Source organism: Lacerta agilis, chromosome 2 (assembly GCF_009819535.1).
Source record: "Lacerta agilis isolate rLacAgi1 chromosome 2, rLacAgi1.pri, whole genome shotgun sequence".
Lineage (NCBI taxonomy): Eukaryota > Metazoa > Chordata > Lepidosauria > Squamata > Lacertidae > Lacerta > Lacerta agilis.
Window position 1 is genome coordinate 28635647 of NC_046313.1, and position 23004 is coordinate 28658650.

Below are 23004 nucleotides of genomic sequence, written 5' to 3' on the forward strand. Positions count from 1 at the left end.
CACACATGTGATGTCATTGTAATTTACAGATGTACTTTACTTTCAGTTCTGCATCAGGAGATGCAGACGCTTTTATTGACAGCTCTGAATATCTGAGCTGGCTACGCAGAGATATACTCTCTGCACTTTATCTACAATAAAGTAGCTTTAGCCTAAAAGGCTTGTGTGTGTTGTTTTCAAGCTGGGAACAACCGCATATTACATTGTGCCCCTGGACTCCAGAAGCCAGAGGGCACGGAAGCTTCGTCCGCCTTGGGGGTCAGTCTCTCAACTTGCCCCTGCGGGAAGTTTTCATAACAATATGTAGCCAATGTAAAAGCAAGAATAGGAGAAGGTGGAAGGAGGCAGAGACAGAAAAATTGTGAGAGATTTTATTTCACTACTATTGTGGGCAGCATGGTAGGGGCTGTTCAGGTGGAGCTGCCAAGGAAATTCAGGGTCCCCTATACAAAGTGAGACAAACAGTGTGTGGGAAACAGTGGCAATCCAGTTTGCAGTGAGGCGTAAAAAAAAAAAACAAGGCCGCCATAGCCCAAAGTCCAGAATGCCTTGCAGACTGTACAGCAGCCACTATTTCATGAGAATGGGATACACAACAACTGCCAGGACTTGAAGGGCCTGCCTGGGGTCAAGTCCCTGGCCTATTAAATAAGAAGTGTGCCCATACCAGTGAATGTCTACCAGCCTGATACAGCCACAGAAAAAGACAAAGACTGGGAGAGACCAGGTTAAAATCTCTGCTTAGAAATGGTGCTCCCCAGGTTACCTTGGGCCAGCCATTGTCTCTCAGGGCAATGTACCTTATGAGCAGGGCTTTTTTCAGACAAAACTCTCTTGAACTCAGTTCCGGCACCTCTCAGGTGGGCACTATTGCCATTCTAAGAGAATGAGGAAGGTGCTCATGGTGGGTAACGGAACCTCTTTTTCTAGAAAAATAGCACTGTTCACAAAGTTGATGAAAGGATTAACAGGAAGGGTGTGCCCCGGAGGAAGGGAGGAGGATGTAAATAACAAAACATCATAATCACAACTACAGGAGCAAAATCCCTCAAGGTCAGAAGTACACACACTCACCCACCCAGTGGAAAGTGCTGGTGACAGTCTGCCTCCTGCTCAGCCCCCAGAAATGCTGGTCCCTGCTACCCTTTAATTAATCACATCTGGAAGCTAAAACTCCATTCTCCTGCAGCCACGAAACCAGGCTAGGCCCCACCACACAAAAAATGGCTTCAGCTACTGATTCCCCAGGAAAGGAAAGGAAAGTGTTGGCTAGGCAAGGCCCAGGCCTCCTCATTGCTTCTTGCTGCCAGGATTCTTTGTGCTGAATAAGCTGACCTTGTTGGCAGAGGAAGACTCCAGTTTCACTTTATCCATTAAGGTCTTCTTAACAGCTGCCGGAGAGACCTTCTCCTGGTCAGCCAAGCATTGTAGTTCCCTGTTGGGGGAAGAGGGAAAAGCTTGTGAGCTGCTCAGGAGGCTCAGCTAAGGCAGGGCAGATCTTAAGACTCCATGCCTGCATGTACCTTGTCCTGATGCAGGATGCCTCCACAGCATTGATGAGGAGTGAACGGAAGCCACCACTCTCCAAGAAGTGCAGGGCGTAGATGGTAGCACCCCCAGGTGAGCAAACATTGTCCTTCAGCTGTCCAGGGTGCTGCTCTGAATCCAACAGCATCTTGGCAGCTCCCTGCAGCAATGAGAAGATGAGTCGAAAAGCTCATCAGCAATGGCAGCACTATGGAAATACTCAAGGCAATTTCAAAAACCAGAAGAATTGCAACACCTGCCTGCCTTCCTCAAAAGATTGCAAAGAAGCCTGACCTGCATTGCACAGGACTGACGCCAACACCATCACGGACATATGCTGGGCCTTTCCCACAGTGCCTCTGTTCCCTTCTTGCAATTGCAACAAGTAAAGAAGAAAGCAACGTGGTGCAGGGTGCTTTCATAAACACTGCTTTTTGAGGTAAATGGAATGGAAGCGCTGGGAGATGTTTTCAACCAAATATTGAAAAGCCAAAGTGGACATAGCTTGAAGAAGCAGCAAACAAGGTGAAACACTGACCAGCAAAGCTTGAGCTCCCAGCCGGACAGCTAGCCTGCGAGGAAGGCCCATCTTCACACCTCCATCTGCCAGGGCATCCAGGGCTGTGAATGCCTAGGATGACAGAAGTTATCACAAGAAAATAAAGACATGAAATGCAACCAAGGGGGCAGGGTGAAGAGACAGACTTTATCATCTAGCTTTACAGGTAGACAATCCACAGGCTGCATGCAACCCTCAGAGGCCTCGAGTGCTGCCTGCCTTGGGTGTCCAAGCTGCCCCTCCACTGCCAAATTCCCCACTGCCTGACTGGCTGTGGAATGAGATTTGCTTGGGAAGAAAGGTGTGCAGGGATATCCTACCCTATGCTGCCCTGATACAACAACTGTGCTCCCCCAGCAGCTAATAGGAAGATTGGCAGAGGGAGTACAAATTCTACGAAGAGGAAGCCACAGGGAGCGATCCTCCTCATGTAAACTGAGCATGTGTGTGAGAATGAGGGGGGGCATCTGATCTGGTCCAAAACCACCCACCTACCATCGTAGTGTGGCCCCCAAAGTGGCCAAAAGGTGGCCCACCCTTGATTTAGTTCATGACACAGATTGTTTCTTAAGTGCCATCTTTCCTCTGCCAGAAAAAAGGAAGAAGCCAGGATAGACACTCTAAAGAAAGCAAACCTCATATTCCTGAAAGTTACCTCTGCATAAACAAGTTTATTTTGGAGACAGCTTCCATCCAAACTGTGCCTATGACTACTGAGACTATTTATCCACCAGGCACTCCCAAATGTTAACTGATTCTTGGTCTTGGTTTATCTTCAAATCCATTAAGCAACTGAAAAGTCCATGGCTCAGATGATGTTCTAGAGATTCAACATGCTGCTTATAAATGCATGATCAAAAAAAGATAAAGGTAAAGGACCCCATGACAGTTAAGTCCAGTCAAAATTGACTATGGGGTGTGGCACTCATCTCTGCTTTCAGGCCGAGGGAGCCAGCATTCATCTGCAGACAGCTTTTCCGGTTCACATGGCCGCTTCTGACACAATGGGACATCATGACAGAAGCCAGAGCACATGGAAACATTTACCTTCCCACCGCAGTAGTACCTATTTATCTACTTGTGCTTGTATGCTTTTGAACTGTTATCTTGGCAGGAGCTGGGACAGAGCGATGGGAGCTCACCCCATCACGTGGATTTGAACTGCCAACCTTATGATTGGCAAGCCCAAGAGGCTCCGTGGTGTAAAGCACAGTGCCACCCACGTACCTAATAAAAAAAAGTACTGCAGGCTGATCTGCCTTCTGTGAAAATGTAAGGATACCACAAGCATCGTTTCTGCACTTAAAATTCCCCCTTGCCTAATTGAGTTCTTTTTGCTTCATACAGGGAAGAGATGGTGCTTACATAAGCAGGTCCGCTGCCACTGAGTCCAGTGACAGCATCTATCAAGTCTTCTTCCACTTCAGTGCAGAAGCCCACACTAGCCATCAGTTGTTCCAAGAGCTTTCCATCCTCTACATCAGCATGGGTCCCCGTAGCATAGACAGTAGCTCCTTCTCTTACAATCACAGGTGTGTTGGTCATGCACCTGATCACTTTCGGGGTGGGGCAGAAGGCAGAAAGTTTCTTAAGATAAAGAGAAATAGGAGATAAAAGTGAGCATATTTAATATACAGCTTGCATTCAAAACGAGCTCTTCTAGCAAAGGGCAGAGATAACCATTTTCAGGGTTCTAGATCACATCAAGAGGCTATACATCACTGACACCATCCTGCGAAAAATGAAGAATGTGTCTGTGATGTGGCAACGAAGTGCTCTGCAACTGAGTTTGTCTGGGAAAGAAGCCTCTGCAGCCAATAGCACAATGGAGGTGTTTTAGTTCGGTTTTTTCCTCCCTGTGGTTTGCTTTATATTCATTGGTGATTTTTATTATTGTATTCATATGGGGATACAAGCAAGGATAGTCATACACAGAGTCAGGCTCTCTAAGAAGCATGGGAAGGCCTGGAACACTTCCAGCCTTTGAAGCCCCTCAGCCATAATAAATGCAGCCACAGGAAAAATCATGACACGTGATAACAAAATAAGGCAGCAAAAGGGGGGGGGGGGAGAGTGAAAATTTAAAAAAAATCTTGCTTTCATGCAATCTCAATGCTGATGTTAAGCATGTGACAAAATCTGTATCAGTGAACAAAAAAGTTGCATGTCTTTTACCAAATCACATCTCCCATTTGCTTAAATATGCAGTTCTAAACTTAGAGATTGTGTCATAATTTGATCCAATGAACATAAAACAAGCTGCAAAACTTAACGGACGCCAAAAAAATTAGGTGTCTAAATTTGAAGCCCCCTTTCAGCTTGAGGTCGCAGACCAAATGGTCCCCTTCCCCTACCCCATCCCACTGGCATTGCTCAGAGTAGATCCACTGATAGGGATTTTTAAACTTACGTTGATTAATTTCAGTGGGTTTCCTCTAAGCGTAACTTAGTTTAGTAACACCTATGGTGTATGGAATAGGTTTATTCACATTTTTGTACACCATCCCGGAATTCTTCAATAAAGGGCAGTTAAGCTTTGCTTTTTAAATCATGACTAAATAATAATTCAGCTAAGCTCACTACTAAGGAGTGACTCAGGCTAGCAGGAAAGTGCTTTAGCAGAAGTGCTATAAAAAAAGTAAAGCACAGGTAGATCCTCACCCCTGCCTTCTAGTTGACTGGAGCAAGTCACAGGATTGTGGCCATCAGTTTCTAGTCTGGTCTTCAGAAAAGAGTCCAGAGGCTGTCCTGTTCCTACACTCAGCCTCACCTGAAAAGACTTGTCACAAAGGAAGTGCTGTGAGTCTCTTACCTTTTCAATAGAGCTGATCGTGACCCCAGCAGCACACGAGACCACAATGTGCCGATCCTCTATATCTGAGCCAATCTCATCCAGGATGAATGGAATTATGGGAGGTTTCACTGCCAGAAACAGGACGTCACTGTTTTTAACCGTCTCTTTGTTGCTTAGGGTGAAATTCACACCCATTTTCTGGAATACAGGAGTTGGAACAGGTGAAGCGTAACAAGAATAACAGGATTTAGACATGTGGGGTCAGCCTAGAATTGGGCAGAATCTAGTTTACTGAAAATTTCAGAAATGGGATGAAATAAACACACATTCTGTCAGTCACCATCAAGGTCACAGGACTTTGTCCTTTACATATCAAACAGACAGTGAATGTGGGAGGCAGAGACTAAGCTGCGCTACTGCTTGGGTTTTTCTGCCAATATGGACAAAGTGTCCTAAATAGACTCTCCTAGATGGGGTTGCCCTCCCCATAGAAGATCAGGTACACAATTAGGAGATGCTCTTGGACTTTGCTTTATTCTTAAATACTCAGGCAACATTAGTGTCCAGTACATTTTATCAGCTTCATCTGGTTCACCTACTGCAGCCATGCCTGGATAAATGGACATGGCCTCAGTTACTTATGCCTAATTACATCAAGACCAAGAGCTGCAATGTTCTCTATGTGAAGAGTTCAGAATCTGCAGTCAGCAAAAAATGTATCCAGCAGAATTTTGGTTGTTGTGTGACAATCAGAGCAAATCACACCAATACTATTAAATGCATGGGCATAGCAGCTTAAATTGCTGGTATTGATTTTAAAGCTAGGGTGGCCACATGCACAATGGACAGGGTGGGGAGTTAAGAAATATTAGATTTTTTAGTTCCTAACACTTACCCTCAACCCTGATACAGTTGGGAGATCAGTGTCTGGCGAACTTGCTGTTATCTTGTGAGCAGCCAAAACTCCTAGACAGAAAGAAAAATGATCAATTTTAGCTTTAACACAGCCTTCTGCCAACAGCTATTGAGCATTTTCTCCCTCTTCAGCATATCCCTTCCATTAGATTGTTAGCATGAACAGCATTACCCTTCACGTTATGCAACCATTAGTTGTGGGGTCTTATATCCCATCCATTAAAGAATGAATACATATATCTAGAGGGAGGCATACCAACAGGCAAATGCCTAGATAATCTGTACATAGAATCACCACCCTTAAGACCTTTATGCTTCCCAATCTGACTGTGAGACGAACCAAGCCTACTTTTGCATAGTTGTTTTTTTTTTTGTAACCAGTCTTATTACTTCATTCCTAATGACACTTGGCAAAAGGAGACAGAATTTTTCTTCTCCATGTTAATCCTTTGAAGGCCTTTGAGAATCCCCATTGTAGGTTTTGATTGCAGGCAATGGTTGCTGCAACCTGGACATTTAAAATGGAAGGAGTAAATGCAAGGAAAACTGACAGTACACATCACCTACTCTTGTTTCTAAGCAGCTACGGTAGCACTTTTTAAACAATGCACATCCTTTACAGTAGAACAGGTTATTCCAGAGAGGCTGATATTTATCAGGAACACCATTATGGGCAAAATTTCATTAGCTTACCATCCCAAAAATGAAGCGTAAGATTAAAGTTGGGTGTGTACCCAGCTTTTGCAGTATACTAACAAAAACAAGGCGGTCTGGGCACATAATGCCAATGCTGGCCCGAATGCACTGGCTGCTAATTACCGGTAGTTTTCAGGCCCAATTCAATGTGCTTGTTTTGGCCTATAAAGCCTTAAACAGCTCAGGACTGCAATACCTCAAGGACCACATCTCCCTATATGAACTGACCCAAATCCCCGCAATCATCATCTGAGGCCTTTCAGGTGCCTCCTTCATGAGAGATCCAAAAGGCAGCAAAACGAGAATGGGTCTTTCCTGTGGTGGCTCCCTGCTTGTTGACTGCTCTCCCCAGGGAGGCTCACCTGCTACCTTCATTACATACCTTTAGGTGTGAAGCAAACACATTCCTCATCTCCCAGGGCTTTGTTTAATTAACAAATCCATGGCCTTTTAAACTGTGGAAGGGGGGGTTGTTGTTGTTGTTGTTTGTTACTATACAATTATTTTGTGTTTTTATATTGTAAACCACATTGTGATCATTGAATGACGAGTGTTATAGAGAGTTAATAAATAAAGCAAATAATAAATAAAAGCACACCCCCACACCCAGGCCAGACTCTTGAACACAACTCTTCAGATAAGGGTTGTGCCATCTTGACAGGAGGTGTAATATGCATATTTGGGATTTAACATCATTTCCATTTTTAAAAAAATCAGAACTATAAAGTTATATAAATAAGTTACTTTGATACCAAGAATCCCATGCAGACAACAGTTTTGACTGTTTATTTCATGCTACATCTTGTTTCAGGAAGCACTGGGGCCTGCTTACCTGCTGCGGTGAAACCCCTGGCCAGGGAGAAGGCAAGCTGCCCCGCGCCGATGAATCCCACACTCATGGTGCCAGTTGCCAGGAGGTGACCTAATGGATTCTTGGGAGTGAATAAGAACGCGACAAATTAGAAGTTTCCCTTGTCAGCAACCCAACTGTCTTCTGATCCTGCGCTGATTTAGGGAACTGGTCAGACCAGGTGGGGCTCACGTATATCAGATATACAAAAACGCCAGGCGATTTCGATTCTATCACTCGCCCTTCACTTGCCGCCACAACTCAACTCACCCAATTCTTTCCTTCCTTCGGCTCCACTTCGCTTCCCACTCTCTCCCCCCCCCCTTTGTCTCGCCAAGCCTCTTTCCCCTCCTTCCACCCGCTCCAAGTCTGGGTTTATCCGTTCCGCGTTACTCGCAGTCCTCTCCCCATCCCCTCCCTCTGCTTGGGATCAAGCTGCTCCCCAGAGTACAAACCTGATAGCGCCCACGTGGCCCCTCAGGTGGGAGAAAAAAAGAGCGACGCGGCGTCGCGTGGCAAAGTGAACAGAGCGATAACACCTCGTCCAATCCAAGTGAAGGGGGTGCGGCGTCGCTGGCATCCCGTTCAATCAAATGCTGAGGAGGCGGGTCACCAGCTGCCTATTGGAGCAACCTTTGTTTGCGGTTGCATCATTCGATGCTTTAACGGAAGCCGTGAGGGACCTATTCCACGGCTTGGTTTTTGGCGTAATTTCTCAGCAGGTAATGGCTGCTGCGGCCCACCTGGGCGTTTCTGATGGCAAGCTATACGTGCAACTTGAGGCCGCGCTGACCCCTGGGAATCGTAGTCTTGGGGGGAGCAGATTAAACGACGAGGTGTGATAATGTAGTTGCATCTTTCAAGTGCAGTTAGCAGACCCTCCAAGTGTCCCTATTTTCCAGGGGTGTCCCTGATTTAGAGAAGCCGTCCCGGTTTCTGATTTGATCCCAGAAAGTCCTGCTTTTCCTTAGGATGTACCTATTTTCATAGGAGAAATGTTGAGGGTATGGAGTTATCCGACCCCCGAGCCGTCTGAAGGCAATCCTGTACAAGGTAAAAGTAAAGGGACCCCTGACCGTTAGGTCCAGTCGCAGACGACTCTGGGATTGTCGCGCTCATCTTGCTTTATTGGTTGAGGGAGCCGGCGTACAGCTTCCGGGTCATGTGGGCAGCATGACTAAGCTGCTTCTGGCGAACCAGAGCAGCGCCCGGAAATGCTGTTTACCTTCCCGCCAGGGTGGTACCTATTCATCTATTTGCACTTTGACATGCTTTCAAACTGCTAGGTTGGCAGGAGCAGGGACCGAGCAATGGGAGCTCACCCATCACGAGAATTCAAACCGCCAACCTTCTGATCGGCAAGCCCTAGGCTCTGTGGTTTAACCCACAGCGCCACCTGCATCCCTTTTTAATCCTGTATAGGAAAGCTTTTTAAAAAATGTTTAATGTTTTATTATGTTTTTATATAGGCCTATGTTGGAAACTGCCCAGAGTGGCTGGGGTATCTGAAGAAGTGTGCATGCACACGAAAGCTCATACCAAGAACAAACTTAGTTGGTCTCTAAGGTGCTACTGGAAATAATTTTTTTATTTTATTTTGTTTTGACTATGGCAGACCAACACGGCTACCCACCTGTAACTGGGGCAACACAGTAAGATGTGCAAGGTATAAATAGTAAAATTATCATTAGGGAATGGGACATTCCTGTTTCCATTGGAGAAATGTTGGAGGGTATGAGTTCGTGATTTCTAAAACAAGTGTCTGCACTGAAAATTATTTAGAGATCAGATTATTCAAGTTAGAAACTTTGCTTTCTAACTAATTATGATTATTTAGTGAAGTGCATTTCGTATATGCTCAGAGGTGCCCTGAAAGCAGTAAGCTACTTGGTCCTTCCACACTAGAGCCCTTTAGAACTACTGATGCGCTGTTCTCTTTTGCCTCAGGCAGCAAAATGTATTGTGTATGTCCTGCATCTAATGCACAATCTCACAGAAAAGACAAACTGGTGCAAATCATTGCTGCATCTGACATAGAAATCCCAAGCATTTTTTTTAACCTTTCCTTATTTTTCTGTTTAGTTTGCATACGTGCTTTAGTATACACACAACACACACGCACACATACACAGAGGAAAGCACAAAATGTCAAAAAGGAACTGGAGATAGGGCTATATTGCATGACATTGCGGTGGGTGGACCAGATGACCCTTACAGCTCTGATACTATGACCTGTATCAAGAGGCTCGTTTTGTACTTTGTTCATTTGGCAGTCATTGCAGATCTTTCAACACCACTGTAATATGTGTAAAAGTGGGTGTTCCATTAAGCACCCTAGCAGCTGAACTTGGCAGTAGCTGCAGCTTCTGAACCAAACACAAGACTAGCCCCACATGCAGTGCATTACAGTAGTCTAATCATGCAATTACCAATGTATGGAGCACAGTGGCGTACACAATATGGTGGTTGCTATGTTAAATATACATAGTTCTCGTAGAACACAGAAGTTGACAGATACATTCCGTCATATTGCTGCAGAGCTGTCAGAAACTGTAGTTGTCAAAACTATTATATATACAAACAAATGAGAAGCCTACTCTTTGTACTGGGCTAAAACAGAGATAGAGCTAAATAGATTCACAGGTGACTGAAATGTTGTGTTGCAGCATTTAGTGTGATTGTAAATCCCCTAGTTGCATTCTATTTTGCGTGTTTTAAAAATAGATGTCCTAATACTGTGTCTTGTGCTATTAGAAGCTCTCCTGGCAAACTGAAAGATGGTGTATAAATGTTTTAAACAAACATTGCAATCCCATTGCCTTCATTCACAAGAGCTGTGAGAAATGTTATTTGCTTCTGCTAATTCCTTCAATCATTCACCAGGCCCAGCTCTTATTTTGCATCATATCAAAATTGTCGTTGATGGCAGGAACTAAGGAATTAATTTCTCATAAACAAATGTATTTGTATGAGTTTGTTGGCGAGAGGACGTAGGCTGTATGTAAGATCCTTCTAACCCTTGGATCTTGCAAGTGTTAAACCTTAAGTCAGGCTAGCTTCCTGTGTTGATGTGATAGCCAAAACAAAATAAAAAATAAAAAATTCCTTCCAGTAGCACCTTAGAGACCAACTAAGTTTGTTATTGGTATGAGCTTTCGTGTGCATGCACACTTCTTCAGATGGGCCATAAAGTGATGGGCCTTAAAGGGAAGCAAAGGAAAGGGGCTCTGTGTGAGATGGTAAACGGGTGGGGCCCCTCCCTACCTCCCCAAGCTCACAGTTTGTTAGAAGGACAAAGCAAGAGTTTAGAGTTGTGTTTGCAGTGATATGACCTAGCAGCAAAACAGCAAGCAGAGAGAAAGAGCCATGCCAGATCACTGCTGTGGCTATGGGAGAAACAATATACTTTGAGGGTGTTAATGCTGTGAATCCCTCCATCGTAGACTCAGGTTGTATATATATGTATAAATAAACCATGTATTCTAAAGACACCATAGTCTCAGCTGTGCCTCATTTCCAAAACGAAATACAAACCCTGGGTAAGTGCTTGGAACCCCAGGAATCTCACACTGCTCAGAGATTGGGGTGACATGCAACAATATGAATGGAATGGCCTATCCAAAGAAGCTGGGGTTTGTTTTTTAATTGGCCGGTTTATTGTGTTGCCTAAAAACAACAACCCCTGAGATTGAAAATAGATTCTATTTATGCAGTGAAGGTGATACAGCCTCCAAAGAAATCCTCTGTACCTTTCATTGGATTTACCAGTTGAGTAGTGCCAGTTTGAGACTCAGCTCCCCATGTGTTCACATGCCTCAAATTCCATCAATGCTTTTCCTCATTTAATCTCCTGGAATCTTCTGAGCTGAATGCCAGTATCTTCTAATGCAGTTCCATGCAGTAAGGTTGATGAGACCTTTTAAATATGGGGCAGCTCTCAGCTGTGAAAGTCACACGTGTTCATGCTTTGTGCTGCTCATCCAGTCTTCCAGTCCCACAGAGCACACTACTTCCAAACTTAGGCAAAGATTTGAAGCAATAAATAATTATTTTAAGCATTTCGTGAAATCAGTTTTACTCTGCTCATGACTGACTATAGTTAAAATTGTAGGTACAAATACATACATCAATGGAGATATTTATTGTGAACTGAATGCATGAACACAAATCTCTTGTCAGACTGCTCTGGATTCCTTCCCTCTGTTATATGCAGGCGAGAAATTCCAGGGATGGTATTTCAGGATTTATTTTATTTTACATTAGCAGTCACATACCAGGTGTTGCTTGGGAATTCTAAGAATCTAAGAAATCATTTCAGTTTTGAAAGGTTTAGTCTGCCATCTTTATTGAAAATTACATCTAATTGTATATAAATACAGACAAAAAATCCCGCTCCTTGCTCTGCAAAATGCAAGATTTGGTTATTATCAGTGCAGTTTTGAAAGGCTGATTCCACCATCTTGATTCAAAATGGTATCCAAACAGATGACAACTTGCTCCTTGCCAACCTAGCAGTTCGAAAGCACGTCAAAGTGCAAGTAGATAAATAGGTACCACTCCGACGGAAAGGTAAACGGCATTTCCATGCGCTGCTCTCGTTCGCCAGAAGTGGCTTAGTCATGCTGGCCACATGACCCGGAAGCTGTATGCCTGCTCCCTCGGCCAATAAAGCGAGATGAGCGCCGCAATCCCAGAGTCGTCTGCGACTGGACCTAATGGTCAGGGCTCCCTTTACCTTTACCTTAATGACAGACAAACTAATAATCCAAGATAATCTGTCTTCTCCTTCAACCTTCATTAGCTGCTATCCCATCAGGAGTGTCTCTTCCATCTACTCTGCTTAAAGACCAGCTTCACCAAGCTCAGTGGTCATCAGTAGCCATTTCATCAGTCTATAGGAGAGAGACAGACAGACAGACAGAGATTGGACTGCAGGGCCTTTCTGTCCATTCTGCCGAAAAACTCCTCCTATTAGCTCCTCTTCTTGAAACATTTCCATTCCAGCTGGTTGTTACAAGAACTCTACCTAAGAAATCGTGTCTCATCTTTCTTTTTTCCTCCTCCCTCTCAATACGTTTTCCTTTTCCTCCTGTGTTTTAGTTTGGATTGTAAGCCTGAACATTTCCTATTGCTGGCATTTGTTAGCTGAAGAGGAACATTGAAATGCTTTAAATAAATAAATATTGAATCCTGTTTCTGTCTTCTAAGCTACCCCACCCACTTTCATGTTATTTGCAAATGTGATTCGCATCCCCTCCACTCAGTCCAAATAGTGCACTGTATAAACATGTTAAACAACAGAACCCTGTGGTACTCCACTTGTCACATTGATGAACACTGCAAATCCACTTAACACTAGCATTGTCTAACCCACATTTTATCTGCCTGGCAGATAAAATGAACATGAATTGTCAAAATTCTTGCTGAAATCAATATAGTATTATGCCCACAGTATTTCCCCTGATCTACCAGGCTAGAAATGCTATCAAAAAAGAGAAAGATAAGGTTATTCAAATAATCAACGTTATTTGATGACTGCCACCCAATGGCATTTTGTATTTAACTGAATTTCATAGTTTGGATGCAATGGAATTTAATATTTGATATTTGATAGCTGACTTCATATGCATTCATAGCAGAGAATTGACACCAGGGTTTGTTTGTTGGGAAGATCACTTATATAGTTTTAATGTTAATGACTGTATAGATTTTAACATCTGTTTATCAAATTAGGTTTTTCTAATATCACCAATGACTGAAACAAATTTGTAAATGATGTACATGTGCAAGTATTGAATTATGGATTTTAATTTGTACTGTTACTGCTTACTGCCAAATAAATACATTTACTTATCCTGTCAATATGGTAAAATTATGTTTGATTATATTTGCTGAATCAAATGCAGGAATGTTTAGTATTTGACAGCTGACAACTAAAAAAAGATTTCACCTTTGACAACTGCCAAAATCAAAGCAATCAATAAATAGCAAGTCCCAAGTGCTCCGATGTCTACATTTGAAATCAAAAGGCATATCCAATTTTTTAATTTTAGTTTATAAGTCAAAATTCTGCCATCAAAATTTAAATGAGATAATTTCACATTTTGGCACATTTCAAATCTTTGTGAATATTAATTTTAGTAGTGTATATATATATATGCTAAAATTAATATTCACAAAGATGAACAGAGAGGGTTGAGTTCATAGCACATTATCACATACATGTGGTTTTCTTACGTGGAAATTATATCCATGTAGGAAATCAAAATGAGTGAAGCAAGCAACTTTTGCAAATCCCCTGTAAATGGTCACCACCAGTGTTTGAATGGTAGGGTCCACTGTCCTGGTATACCGTAACTGGAGTCCAAATCATTGTAAACAGGTAGCTTATTTTAATATGTGCTGCCAAATGTGTTAATAGTCAAATTCTTTTACGTCATGCAGATGTACTGTTGTGTGTTGCTAAATGAATCCTTGCAGAGTGAGTTCCTAACAGTACAAACCAGTCTAGGATTCATTAACCACACTTGGAGGAGTACTGACACTCAACCAGTGAGGAGGTACTATGAGCAGTTCAGTTCTGCTTTCAGGGCACACAAACTACAATTGTAGTTTGAGTTTAAGCTCATTTGAGAGGGGCCTTTTCCAGCTGTTGATTCATAACATTCCCGACGTGCTTCTTCTGCGTTTTGTTTGATTTTTATTTTAAATTGCCTTGGAATTCTGCTGGTGTTAAACAGTAGTCACTTTGAGGAATGCATGCGGCATAGCTCCAACTGTCAATGACACTTTTAAAGGGTGGTAAGAAGATTTAAAGTGGATAGCAGGTGTGAAGAAAGGCTACTGTTAAAGTTGTGGTTTTATTTATAACTTGTGCATAATTAACATAAAAAACACATTCAGCATTTTGCATTTCATGTATTTACATGTATTTATTTAATAGGATTTATACACTGTTTAATAATCAAAACCTCTACACAGTTAATATGCAGGTTATGTTATGATAATTCCCATTTTGGAGATCTTGGCATCTTCAGTCAGCTTCCTCCCCGAGCAATGATGTTTTTTAAAATTACCTTTTATGTTCAAGAGGCCTGGAAATTCACATACCTACTAATTGCAGTTTCTATGGGTTTCTAGCACACTCTAAGGCAGAAGTACATGTATTGGAGACATGGAAGCAGTTCTGAAAATGGCATCCCCAGACCCCTCTAATGTGTCATTGTAATGCTTGGTCTGTGAAATATAATCTTTTATTGTTTGTGGGTTTTACCAGTTTTATATTTACGGATCATATTTTCATGCTTATACAATAATTCACATGGACGTCCCCACCCACCTTTCCATGGCAGTTCAGATACATCTTATTAAGGTCTGTGAAATATCATCACCATCATACCTTGTGCTTCTCTGTCCCCATCAGTGACAGCTAAGGATGTGGAGCAGAGGTAGGAAAAGGTACGCTATAAAGAGATACTGTCCAGGGCAAGCATGACTACATGTTTGGATGGACCAGGTGAGAACTACTCTCTAGCAACATGGACTTCTGCTCTAAGTGCATCCAAAACTCACAGCCTGCATTCATCCACTGCCAATTCACGTGGGCAGATGCAGAAAATAATGGACCGTCACACACATGGAGGAAAACGATTGTCTTTGTGCTCAAAATGCTCAGACCTAATATTAACTTATTTCCAGAAATCACAGGAAGTTCCTGCGGAGGTGTGCATTTAAACAGACTTAAAGAAGTGAGTAAATCCAGTTCCTGTTGTTCTGCTGATAGAAATATTTATCTTTGATTGTATCAAAACCTGGGTTTTTATTTGCCCTTCTGCTTTTGCTGCTGACTCAGATCACTTTGCTACATCCTCCTCTAGGTTCCTTAAGGTGCTACTGGAAGAATTTTATTTTTATTTTTTATTTTGTTTCAACTATGGCAGACCAACACGGCTACCTACCTGTAACTAGGTTCCTTACAGTCCTGCCTGCTCTACTTGCAGTGCTATACGGAAAGTGTTGCTACCACCCTGCGGTTCCGTAGCCATGCAAAACCCTCAGGGCACCGGGAACACAGCAAAACCGTACACTTACTCTGCCAACACCACTACCAGTGTCCCTAGCACCACGGCCAAACTAAATGACCCTTGGAATCAACTGAAGCTGCCCAAGACCCTCCAGCCCATTCACTGTCATGTCACCCTGCAGCCTTTCCTGACCCTGGACCCTCAGGGCCTCTACAGCTGGCAGATGACCTGGCTGGCTTCTAACGCAGTGAATATGTGGAGGATTGGAGCATCCATGCAGAAAATGGATTCCTGCATTGCAGGGGATTGGACTAGATGACTCTTGGTGTCCATTCCAAGTCTACAATTCTACGGTTCTGTGGTTGACACACATACCTGTACCACTGAATTGGATAGTGGCAACAGCACTGTGGCATCCTCTTGAGCATTATACAGCTTCCGGTGCCACCCAGATAGCTATCACTCTGAAAATCAGCAAAATATCATTGCACTATTGCAGTTTCCTCAGTAGTTCCCTTACAGAAATAGTGCTCGTTCTAATGTTCTTTGTATTAAATTAGCCAGTACAGGCAGCCCCCCAACTAACACGTTTCCCAATATGTGTGTGACTGTGTATGCGTACATTGCACTGGACCCGGAAGTGTCATAAAGATGTCACTAAAAGGGTGGAACAGGGACAGAACTGCATGTTTGCAGGCTTTCTCAATGGGTTTCAGTTACTGACACACAAGGTGCCTTGGAATGTAACCCCTGTAAACGGGGGGCTGCCTGTAATTTAATATGAGCATTTTCCACCACCTTCCTGTTTGGTACTAATGTACCTAGCAAATATGGAAAACTATGGGGAACTAATTGGATTAAATCTCAGAGCAAATGTTTGTTTTATTTTTGCTGATCATACACAATGGTACTGCTTAGCTCCATCCTTCTCACTCTCTGTAGAAGTGATTCATGGTGATTCTCACTCTTTCTGCAGGAGCAGAGGAAAGCCCTAGGAGTTTATTTGTCCTTAGTTCTTGATTTAATTAGAAACCTAATTAACAACTAATTAAAGCTAATTAATAGAAACGGGGGTTAGCACCAAGGAGAGTTCCCCGTCCCATATTTTATGTACAGTCATACCTCGCGTTGCGTTCGCTGCCAGTTGCATTCATCACAGGATACGAACGCGCCAAACCCGGAAGTTCCAGAACAGGTTACTTCCGGGTTTGACACTTCGTGCATGCACAGACGCGCCGAATTGCGCCGCGCACATGCGCAGATTCGGCACTTCAGGTTGTGCTCTTTTCATGTTGTGAACAGGCCTCCAGAACGGATTCTCGTTCGCAACCAGAGGTACCACTGTACCTGATCTATGCCCCCAATGGCCACTTATACTACACAAATTGAGACAACATAGCAAACATCTCGTCATCCTTTGACCTCTATCCCTACTATATTGCTAGCCTGCCTGAACTGTGTTCAGGATGTTTGCTGCAGGATTACAAAACTAACCAAAATCCTGTGTAAAAAATGTGCAGGAAGAATGAGGAATTCTTCACTTGAGGCTATCCTGTGCTGAGCAGGGATTCGGGCTAGGTTCTTGCCTTCATTTTCTATGGATGGTTTTGTCTTCCAGTTGAGTATTTTTTTGTAATGTTGTGGAACCACAAGTTCCGTATTAATGTTCCTCCTTATGCTGCTTTCAAACTGCTGAAGTAGTGTTACTTTATGCTCTATTGGTTTATTCTGTTTATTAATAAATTATTTTGACGTTTGTCAACTGTAGAAAGAAGAAGCGTGGGAGAAGAAGCACAAGGTTTTGTGGCAAGAGGAGAGTAACTAGAAGCAGGGGTGAATTTAGCTTCTGGCAAAGTAGCCATTTGCCAGCTATAGAATGCACCCACAGAGATTTATTTTTTGCCAAGGTTTATAATTGTGGAAGGAAGGAAGCTTGACACATTCAATTTGGGGAGATGGAAAATAATGGAAAAACGGGATGCTCTGCAGTGAAATGTTCCTCACCTCCAGAATCATTTTATCATGCTTTCAGATCCTGAATTGGGTCTCATATTTTGCCTGGTGTTAGCCTCAAACTTCACACACACACACACACACACACACACTCCAGAGTAAGCAGAACTAGAAAATTGGGTCCCCCCATCAAAGCTTTAAATGTTAGCATTAAGAAGAAACAATCCTATTCTGCATTCGGAAACAAAAGGATTGCAATCAGAAATCTATATTGCAGATTTCTAGAACTCCTAGGTATTATGAGGGTTCTCCCTTTCCCACATTACAGCTGGGATGGCCACCTTTTAACCTGGCAAATTCAGGGTAGTCAATCCAGCCATTCAGTGGGCAAAAGAAGCTCATTTAAATTATGAAATACAGAATTGAAAAAACTAGGTCACTAATGGCTAGGAATATTTAAAAAGCTTACTGCTACAGCTTGCAAACTCCAGCCGCCAATCGTTCTGCTTTGCACAGGAGCCAGAGCAGTTAACTACTGTCTGCTTCCCCCCCCCCCTTTCAAGTCTGCGCAATGTAAGGGCGCTCCTGGAAAGACAGGCTCAAGTTGCTATTCAGAATCAATTGGAGACATAGGTGGAATCTAGATATATATATAAGAAAAGTTGTGGGAAAAGCTTTTTTAAAAATGTTTTGAAAAAATATTGAATTTGCCATAGCTCACCATTACCATCTAGTGTCACATTTGTATAATGCACTTTACAACACACTTAAAATGTTTTATTTGCAGCTGTATAAAGGTAAAGGGACTCCTGACCGTTAAGTCCAGTCGCGGATGACTCTGGGGTTGCGGCGCTCATCTTGCTTTACTGGCCGAGGGAGCTGGCGTTTGTCCACAGACAGCTTCTGGGTCATGTGGCCAGCATGATTAAGCCGCTTCTGGTGAACCAGAGCAGCACCCGGAAACGCTGTTTACCTTCCCACCAGAGTGGTACCTATTCATCTACTTGCACTTTGACATGCTTTCAAAACTGCTAGGTTGGCAGGAGCAGGGACCGAGCAATGGGAGCTCACCCCGTTGTGGGGATTCGAACCGCTGACCTTCTGATCGGCAAGCCCTAGGCTCAGTGGTTTAGACCACAGCGCCACCCGCTTCCCTTTTGCAGCTGTATAGCTGAGTCTTATTGTCTGGCTAGATTTTGTTTCATGTGCCACACTGCCAGTTCTATTGTTAAGCAGAAAGAGGCTATTGCTGGGTTCTATGAAACAACAGCAAGTTGTTTAATTTATTATTTGAGTATTTTTACTGCTAGGGAAGGGGTGAGACCTTTGTGGGATTTTCTGTCTCAGGTACCAGAATAACTTGACTGGCTCTAGGTGCCATGCATGTTGATGGAGGTTGGGGAATGTCACTGCTGCACTGCCTTAGGTGGCAAAATATCATGGGCCAGCCCTTTAAGTCACACTGAAAATGTTGTTGTTGGCATATGTCCATCTCATGAGACAATGGAGTGTCTCCTCCGGGCGTGAAGTCAAACCACTGCATTAGCAGCAACAAAGTGACATCTCCAAGGCACAAGCCTAGGCAGTGTGTATGCAGGTCCTGGGCTGCCCAGAAAACAAGACCCCCCTCTTGGCCTCGCTGATGCCAAAGGAATGCAGAGCAATACGTTTGGCACCAACTTGGCTGCAGGAGTTGCCAGAAGGAGACTACAAGGTGCCTCAGAACATGTGTTTTTCCATTGTGGCACCCCTGGCGGGTTGTTTTTTTAAAAAAAAATCACACTACCTGTATTAAGTTTCTTACCAGTGCCAGAATGTCTGTGTTTTCAAATAATTTTTGTGTGTGAATGTGCACTTAATAACACAATTAACACACTCTGTACTTCTCTGCATCCCATTCCCTTCTTACCTCACTGTTTACAATCCCACCTTCTCTCCAATCAAGTACCAGCAACTCAGGGTAGCACTTCACGCATCTGATGGAATGTAGTCCATGAAACATTATGCCGTAATAAATGTGCCACGAAACTGTTGTTTTGCTGCAAAAGATTAATGCAGCATCCCCTCTGAAAAGATGAGACCTTTAGGACACCCATCCACCCTGTAACTTTAGCTCTGTTTCATTTTAATATGCTTCTGAGCTATATTAGGGTGGGTTGACATTAGTGCTTATTCCTCATCCAGTGTGCTCCCGGTGCTAGTTTTTGAAGCAGCATGCACATTATGTTAGCCACAAGTCTCTGGACAAACGCTGTTGTTTGATGTTTCCCCACCCCTCTCAAATCAGCTTCAATCTGACTAGAAAACTGGATGCAGGTTTAAGTGGTAATGTGAACATACCCTAACAGCAACCACGCATGTGCAGATGACAGCTTGATGAGTTGATGGGAAGCAGTCATGATCAGGGCCATGCATCAAGTGAAGACATCCTTGCCCCCTCTCTGATGTGAACATTACTGTGCCAATGTGGATTCAACTGCAGCAGGCTGGGTGCATGCGTTTGTGACCTTGCTGCATTTTAAGATGCCAATGTGAGCATATGCTTAGACAATGCAGTGGCATTCAAACACCATAAATCACTGTATGTTTCCAGACGGGAAGAAACTTGGTCTGTGTTTCTGTGCATTTATGTTTAGGAGGAGGAGAGGATATACAGTGAGTTGGTTGAGGGAGGAGAATAAATGCAAGTCTAGGGTGCTCTGTCGATTAAGGAAAACACGGAATACTTTTGCCAACTTGCTATTTTTTTTATTTTAGATTGGAATAAAGCCTTGCTACCAAATTCACACACATTTAATATAAGCTATTGGAATAAACTACTTGCTTTGGCTTCTTATATTTGAAAATGTCCCTGAATTCAGTTGATGATCCTGATCCACACCAAAGGACACCAGCACACTTCTTTGCACCATGATGCATTTATACAGGCATGTTTTCTCAGCTGGGCATCAAGAATCAGCACCTCCAGGAGTCTGACAATAGGCACTTGGTTGGATGTATTTAAATGTTACTCATGTCCTTTCAGCATTGTGAAAGACCAGTGAATCCAGGTCATGTTTCTAGATCATTAAGTAATCTGCAGTTTGCATGGTGCCAAGTGTTTGAGGAATTAAACCATGTCTGTTGCCTAACTCTTGCAAAACGAAAACAACACAGTTTTATTTTGTCTAAATTAATATACTTTGGTTCAAAGTGTGGTTTTGGTTCAAAAGTCTGGCTTTGGTTCAAAACGCTAATGTCTTGTGTGTAGCCACAGTTTCCACAGGCATAGCAATATCCCCAGATGCTTCTTGAAGGAATAACTGAAGGAAACAATCTGGAAGTAATTATTTTAGAGCTTGCAGCAACCTTCCCTACACCCATTGTCAATTACAAACTTGACAGTATTCACTTCACTTCTCAAACTATTCCAAACAGGAATGCACATCTCACCAACAACCAAGTACATGCATAAGGAAATTGTTATTTTCATAGTCTGGGCTGTGGACGAGGGTCTCGGTCTTCTTGTTGGTTGTAATCTTCCCCTCTTTCCCCTGCCTTGTCTGAAATTTCTGACAGAATCTATTAGGTTTAGTTATACATTTTTCCCTTTAACAGAATTTCATTGATTGAGCTGGGATTTTGGCAGTTGCTCTTTTGGGCCTAGATATTTTTCTATTCTTCTTGCAGTTTTAATTTACCCAACAATTTTGGGATGAACAATTCAGGGTCCAAAACATGTTTTCCCCACCCTTAGTGCTAGGCCTTACAAAACCTATTAACCTGTAGAGTCACATCTGCTGGAATGAGGGTAGCGTTGCAGATGCATCGCTATGTTTCTTTCATGGACAGGCCTCCTTCGATCAAGACAAATTCTTTTAGTGTGCCCTAGATGTCAGCTTTCTAGGTGGGTCCCAAAACTCCCGCTGCCTGAGTCTTTTGTGGCTTTTTTTGTGGCTACTAGTGGTGTGAGACGAAGCGGATGCGTTGCGAGTAGGCCAAGTCCACAATGTAAAGCACCAGGTTCACACAGGTGAACACTGCAATGACCACCTGGCTGTCCCAGGGGCACTTGCCTCTGGAGCACTGGTAAGGGCGGTGTGGGGAGCCGTACTTACGGTCAAAGCAGAACACTGGCCAGATCACTGCAGCACTCAAATACATCAGGACAGCCACAAAAGTGTAAACAACCACAAAGCGCTCAAAGGGGCACTTCAGCATGGCTGTCTTTCCTGTGACACTGAGGGCCACCACCACCACTGTCACCACAAAGCAGAAGCTGTAGACAGCCACACACCACTGGGTTGCCACGTACCGGTCGTATTGGCTGCCGTTCACCAGAGCTCCAAATATGATGCAAGCTACGAAAGCCTGGACAATTTTCAGGAGGCCAGAAACGGTGGCCATGTAGCTGGTCACCTGTCCCGGCTTGGCCCTCGTGAGAAATACTTCCGCGGCGTAGGCGAAAAACAGAAGCCCCGCGAAAACACTGGCCGAGATGCGGAAGTCTCTCGCCTCGCACCCGTTGGAATGGCAGCCAAACTCAACATAAAGCGGATAGATCACAGCAGCTGTGATGGACATGAGGGTGGCAAGCATGGCGAAGGCGGCGGTGAAATTCCCCCAAGAGATGCTCAGGCAGCTGTGGAGGCGCGTGAACTCGCAGGTGACGATAAAGACAGTGACTGCGAAACAGAAGCACCAGACGGACATGCAGAAGGTGCCGTAGGCCGCACTGAACCCTCCTCGGTGGGCCACAAGGCTGAATGTGGCACATCCAAAGGCTGCCTGCAGCAACCGGGCAGCTCCAACACGAGATGCCACTGCAGCCATGTTGAGGTGTGTCCCTCTTGAGCTCTCCATCTTCAGATCAGGACCCCCCAGAATGTTTCTTTTGTGGTTGGATGTCAGCTGCTTGTCCTTGAGTTTCTACCCGGTGCTGGATGACTAATCGGAAGCTTCAGGGTGAATAAGCCCCATATCCCTCCGCCAAAAACCTTTGCTGGCTGCTATTTATGCTGCAGAGCGTACATTTCTGGCAGCTTTTTGAGATAGCGTTGCCTCTGCAGTAAGAATATTGACCTGCCCTTCTGGTACGCTGCAGTTATGATCCATCAGCCCTGCTCTTCCGGGGTCTGTGTGTTGAGTAGTCTGTAGGCATCCCTGTCACTCTCACTCCACCTCAGCTGATCAGTTTCTCCCAAGTGGCTAGCAGGACGCCTATTCCGTCTCGGTTATGCAGCTGTAGCTCTCTACTATGTTGCTGCAAGGAGCCAGCATATAAATAGGAAGGTGTATTAATAGACTTATCTGGAATGGAATGAACTGCGTGGTCTGTGCAAAATAACGAGAGGGTTTTAGTTTCACCCAGTGCTGCTTTGCATGTTACTTTTTAAGCTCTGTGTCAAAAACCAAGTGAAAGTAATTTGAATTGCCTAAGACTAAAGTCCCAGAAGAAAGCATGGGGAGGCAAGGAGTCCATCTCAAATATATCATTTGTCTTGTCATGTTGAACTAGATCAAGGGAGGTAATAGTACCACTATATTCTGCTCTGGTCAGACCTCACCTGGAATACTGTGTCCAGTTCTGGGCACCACAGTTCAAGAAGGATACCGACAAGCTGGAACGTGTCCAGAAGTGGGCAACCAAAATGGTCAAAGGCCTGGAAACAATGCCTTATGAGGAACGGCTTAGGGAGCTGGGTAT

General features: G+C 43.7%; 2 protein-coding genes across 2 annotated transcripts; both read right to left on the minus strand.

Moving 5' to 3' along the window:
- Positions 1-357: 357 nt before the first annotated feature.
- PYCR1 (pyrroline-5-carboxylate reductase 1) lies at positions 358-7881 on the minus strand. Its single transcript, XM_033139104.1, has 8 exons — positions 7797-7881; positions 7324-7423; positions 5776-5846; positions 4899-5078; positions 3452-3673; positions 2066-2158; positions 1524-1687; positions 358-1435 (listed from the first exon to the last, which is right to left on the minus strand). Exons 2-8 carry the CDS (start codon positions 7388-7390, stop codon positions 1291-1293), a joined length of 942 nt encoding a protein of 313 aa, XP_032994995.1. The 5' UTR covers positions 7391-7423; positions 7797-7881; the 3' UTR covers positions 358-1290.
- Positions 7882-19754: 11873 nt separating this feature from the next.
- On the minus strand, positions 19755-22750 carry MYADML2 (myeloid associated differentiation marker like 2). The gene has a single exon (XM_033139106.1). It carries the CDS (start codon positions 22158-22160, stop codon positions 21258-21260), a length of 903 nt encoding a protein of 300 aa, XP_032994997.1. The 5' UTR covers positions 22161-22750; the 3' UTR covers positions 19755-21257.
- Positions 22751-23004: the final 254 nt, after the last annotated feature.

Coding starts and splice junctions, on each gene's coding strand:
- PYCR1 (XM_033139104.1), bottom strand. CDS start 7,390: ATGAGTGTGGGATTCATCGGCGCGGGGCAGCTTGCCTTCTCCCTGGCC. Junction 2,159..3,451: donor GTGGCAGCGGACCTGCTTAT/GTAAGCACCATC, acceptor CTGTCATCCTAG/GCATTCACAGCCCTGGATGC. Junction 1,688..2,065: donor TGGGAGCTCAAGCTTTGCTG/GTCAGTGTTTCA, acceptor TCATTGCTGCAG/GGAGCTGCCAAGATGCTGTT.
- MYADML2 (XM_033139106.1), bottom strand. CDS start 22,160: ATGGAGAGCTCAAGAGGGACACACCTCAACATGGCTGCAGTGGCATCT.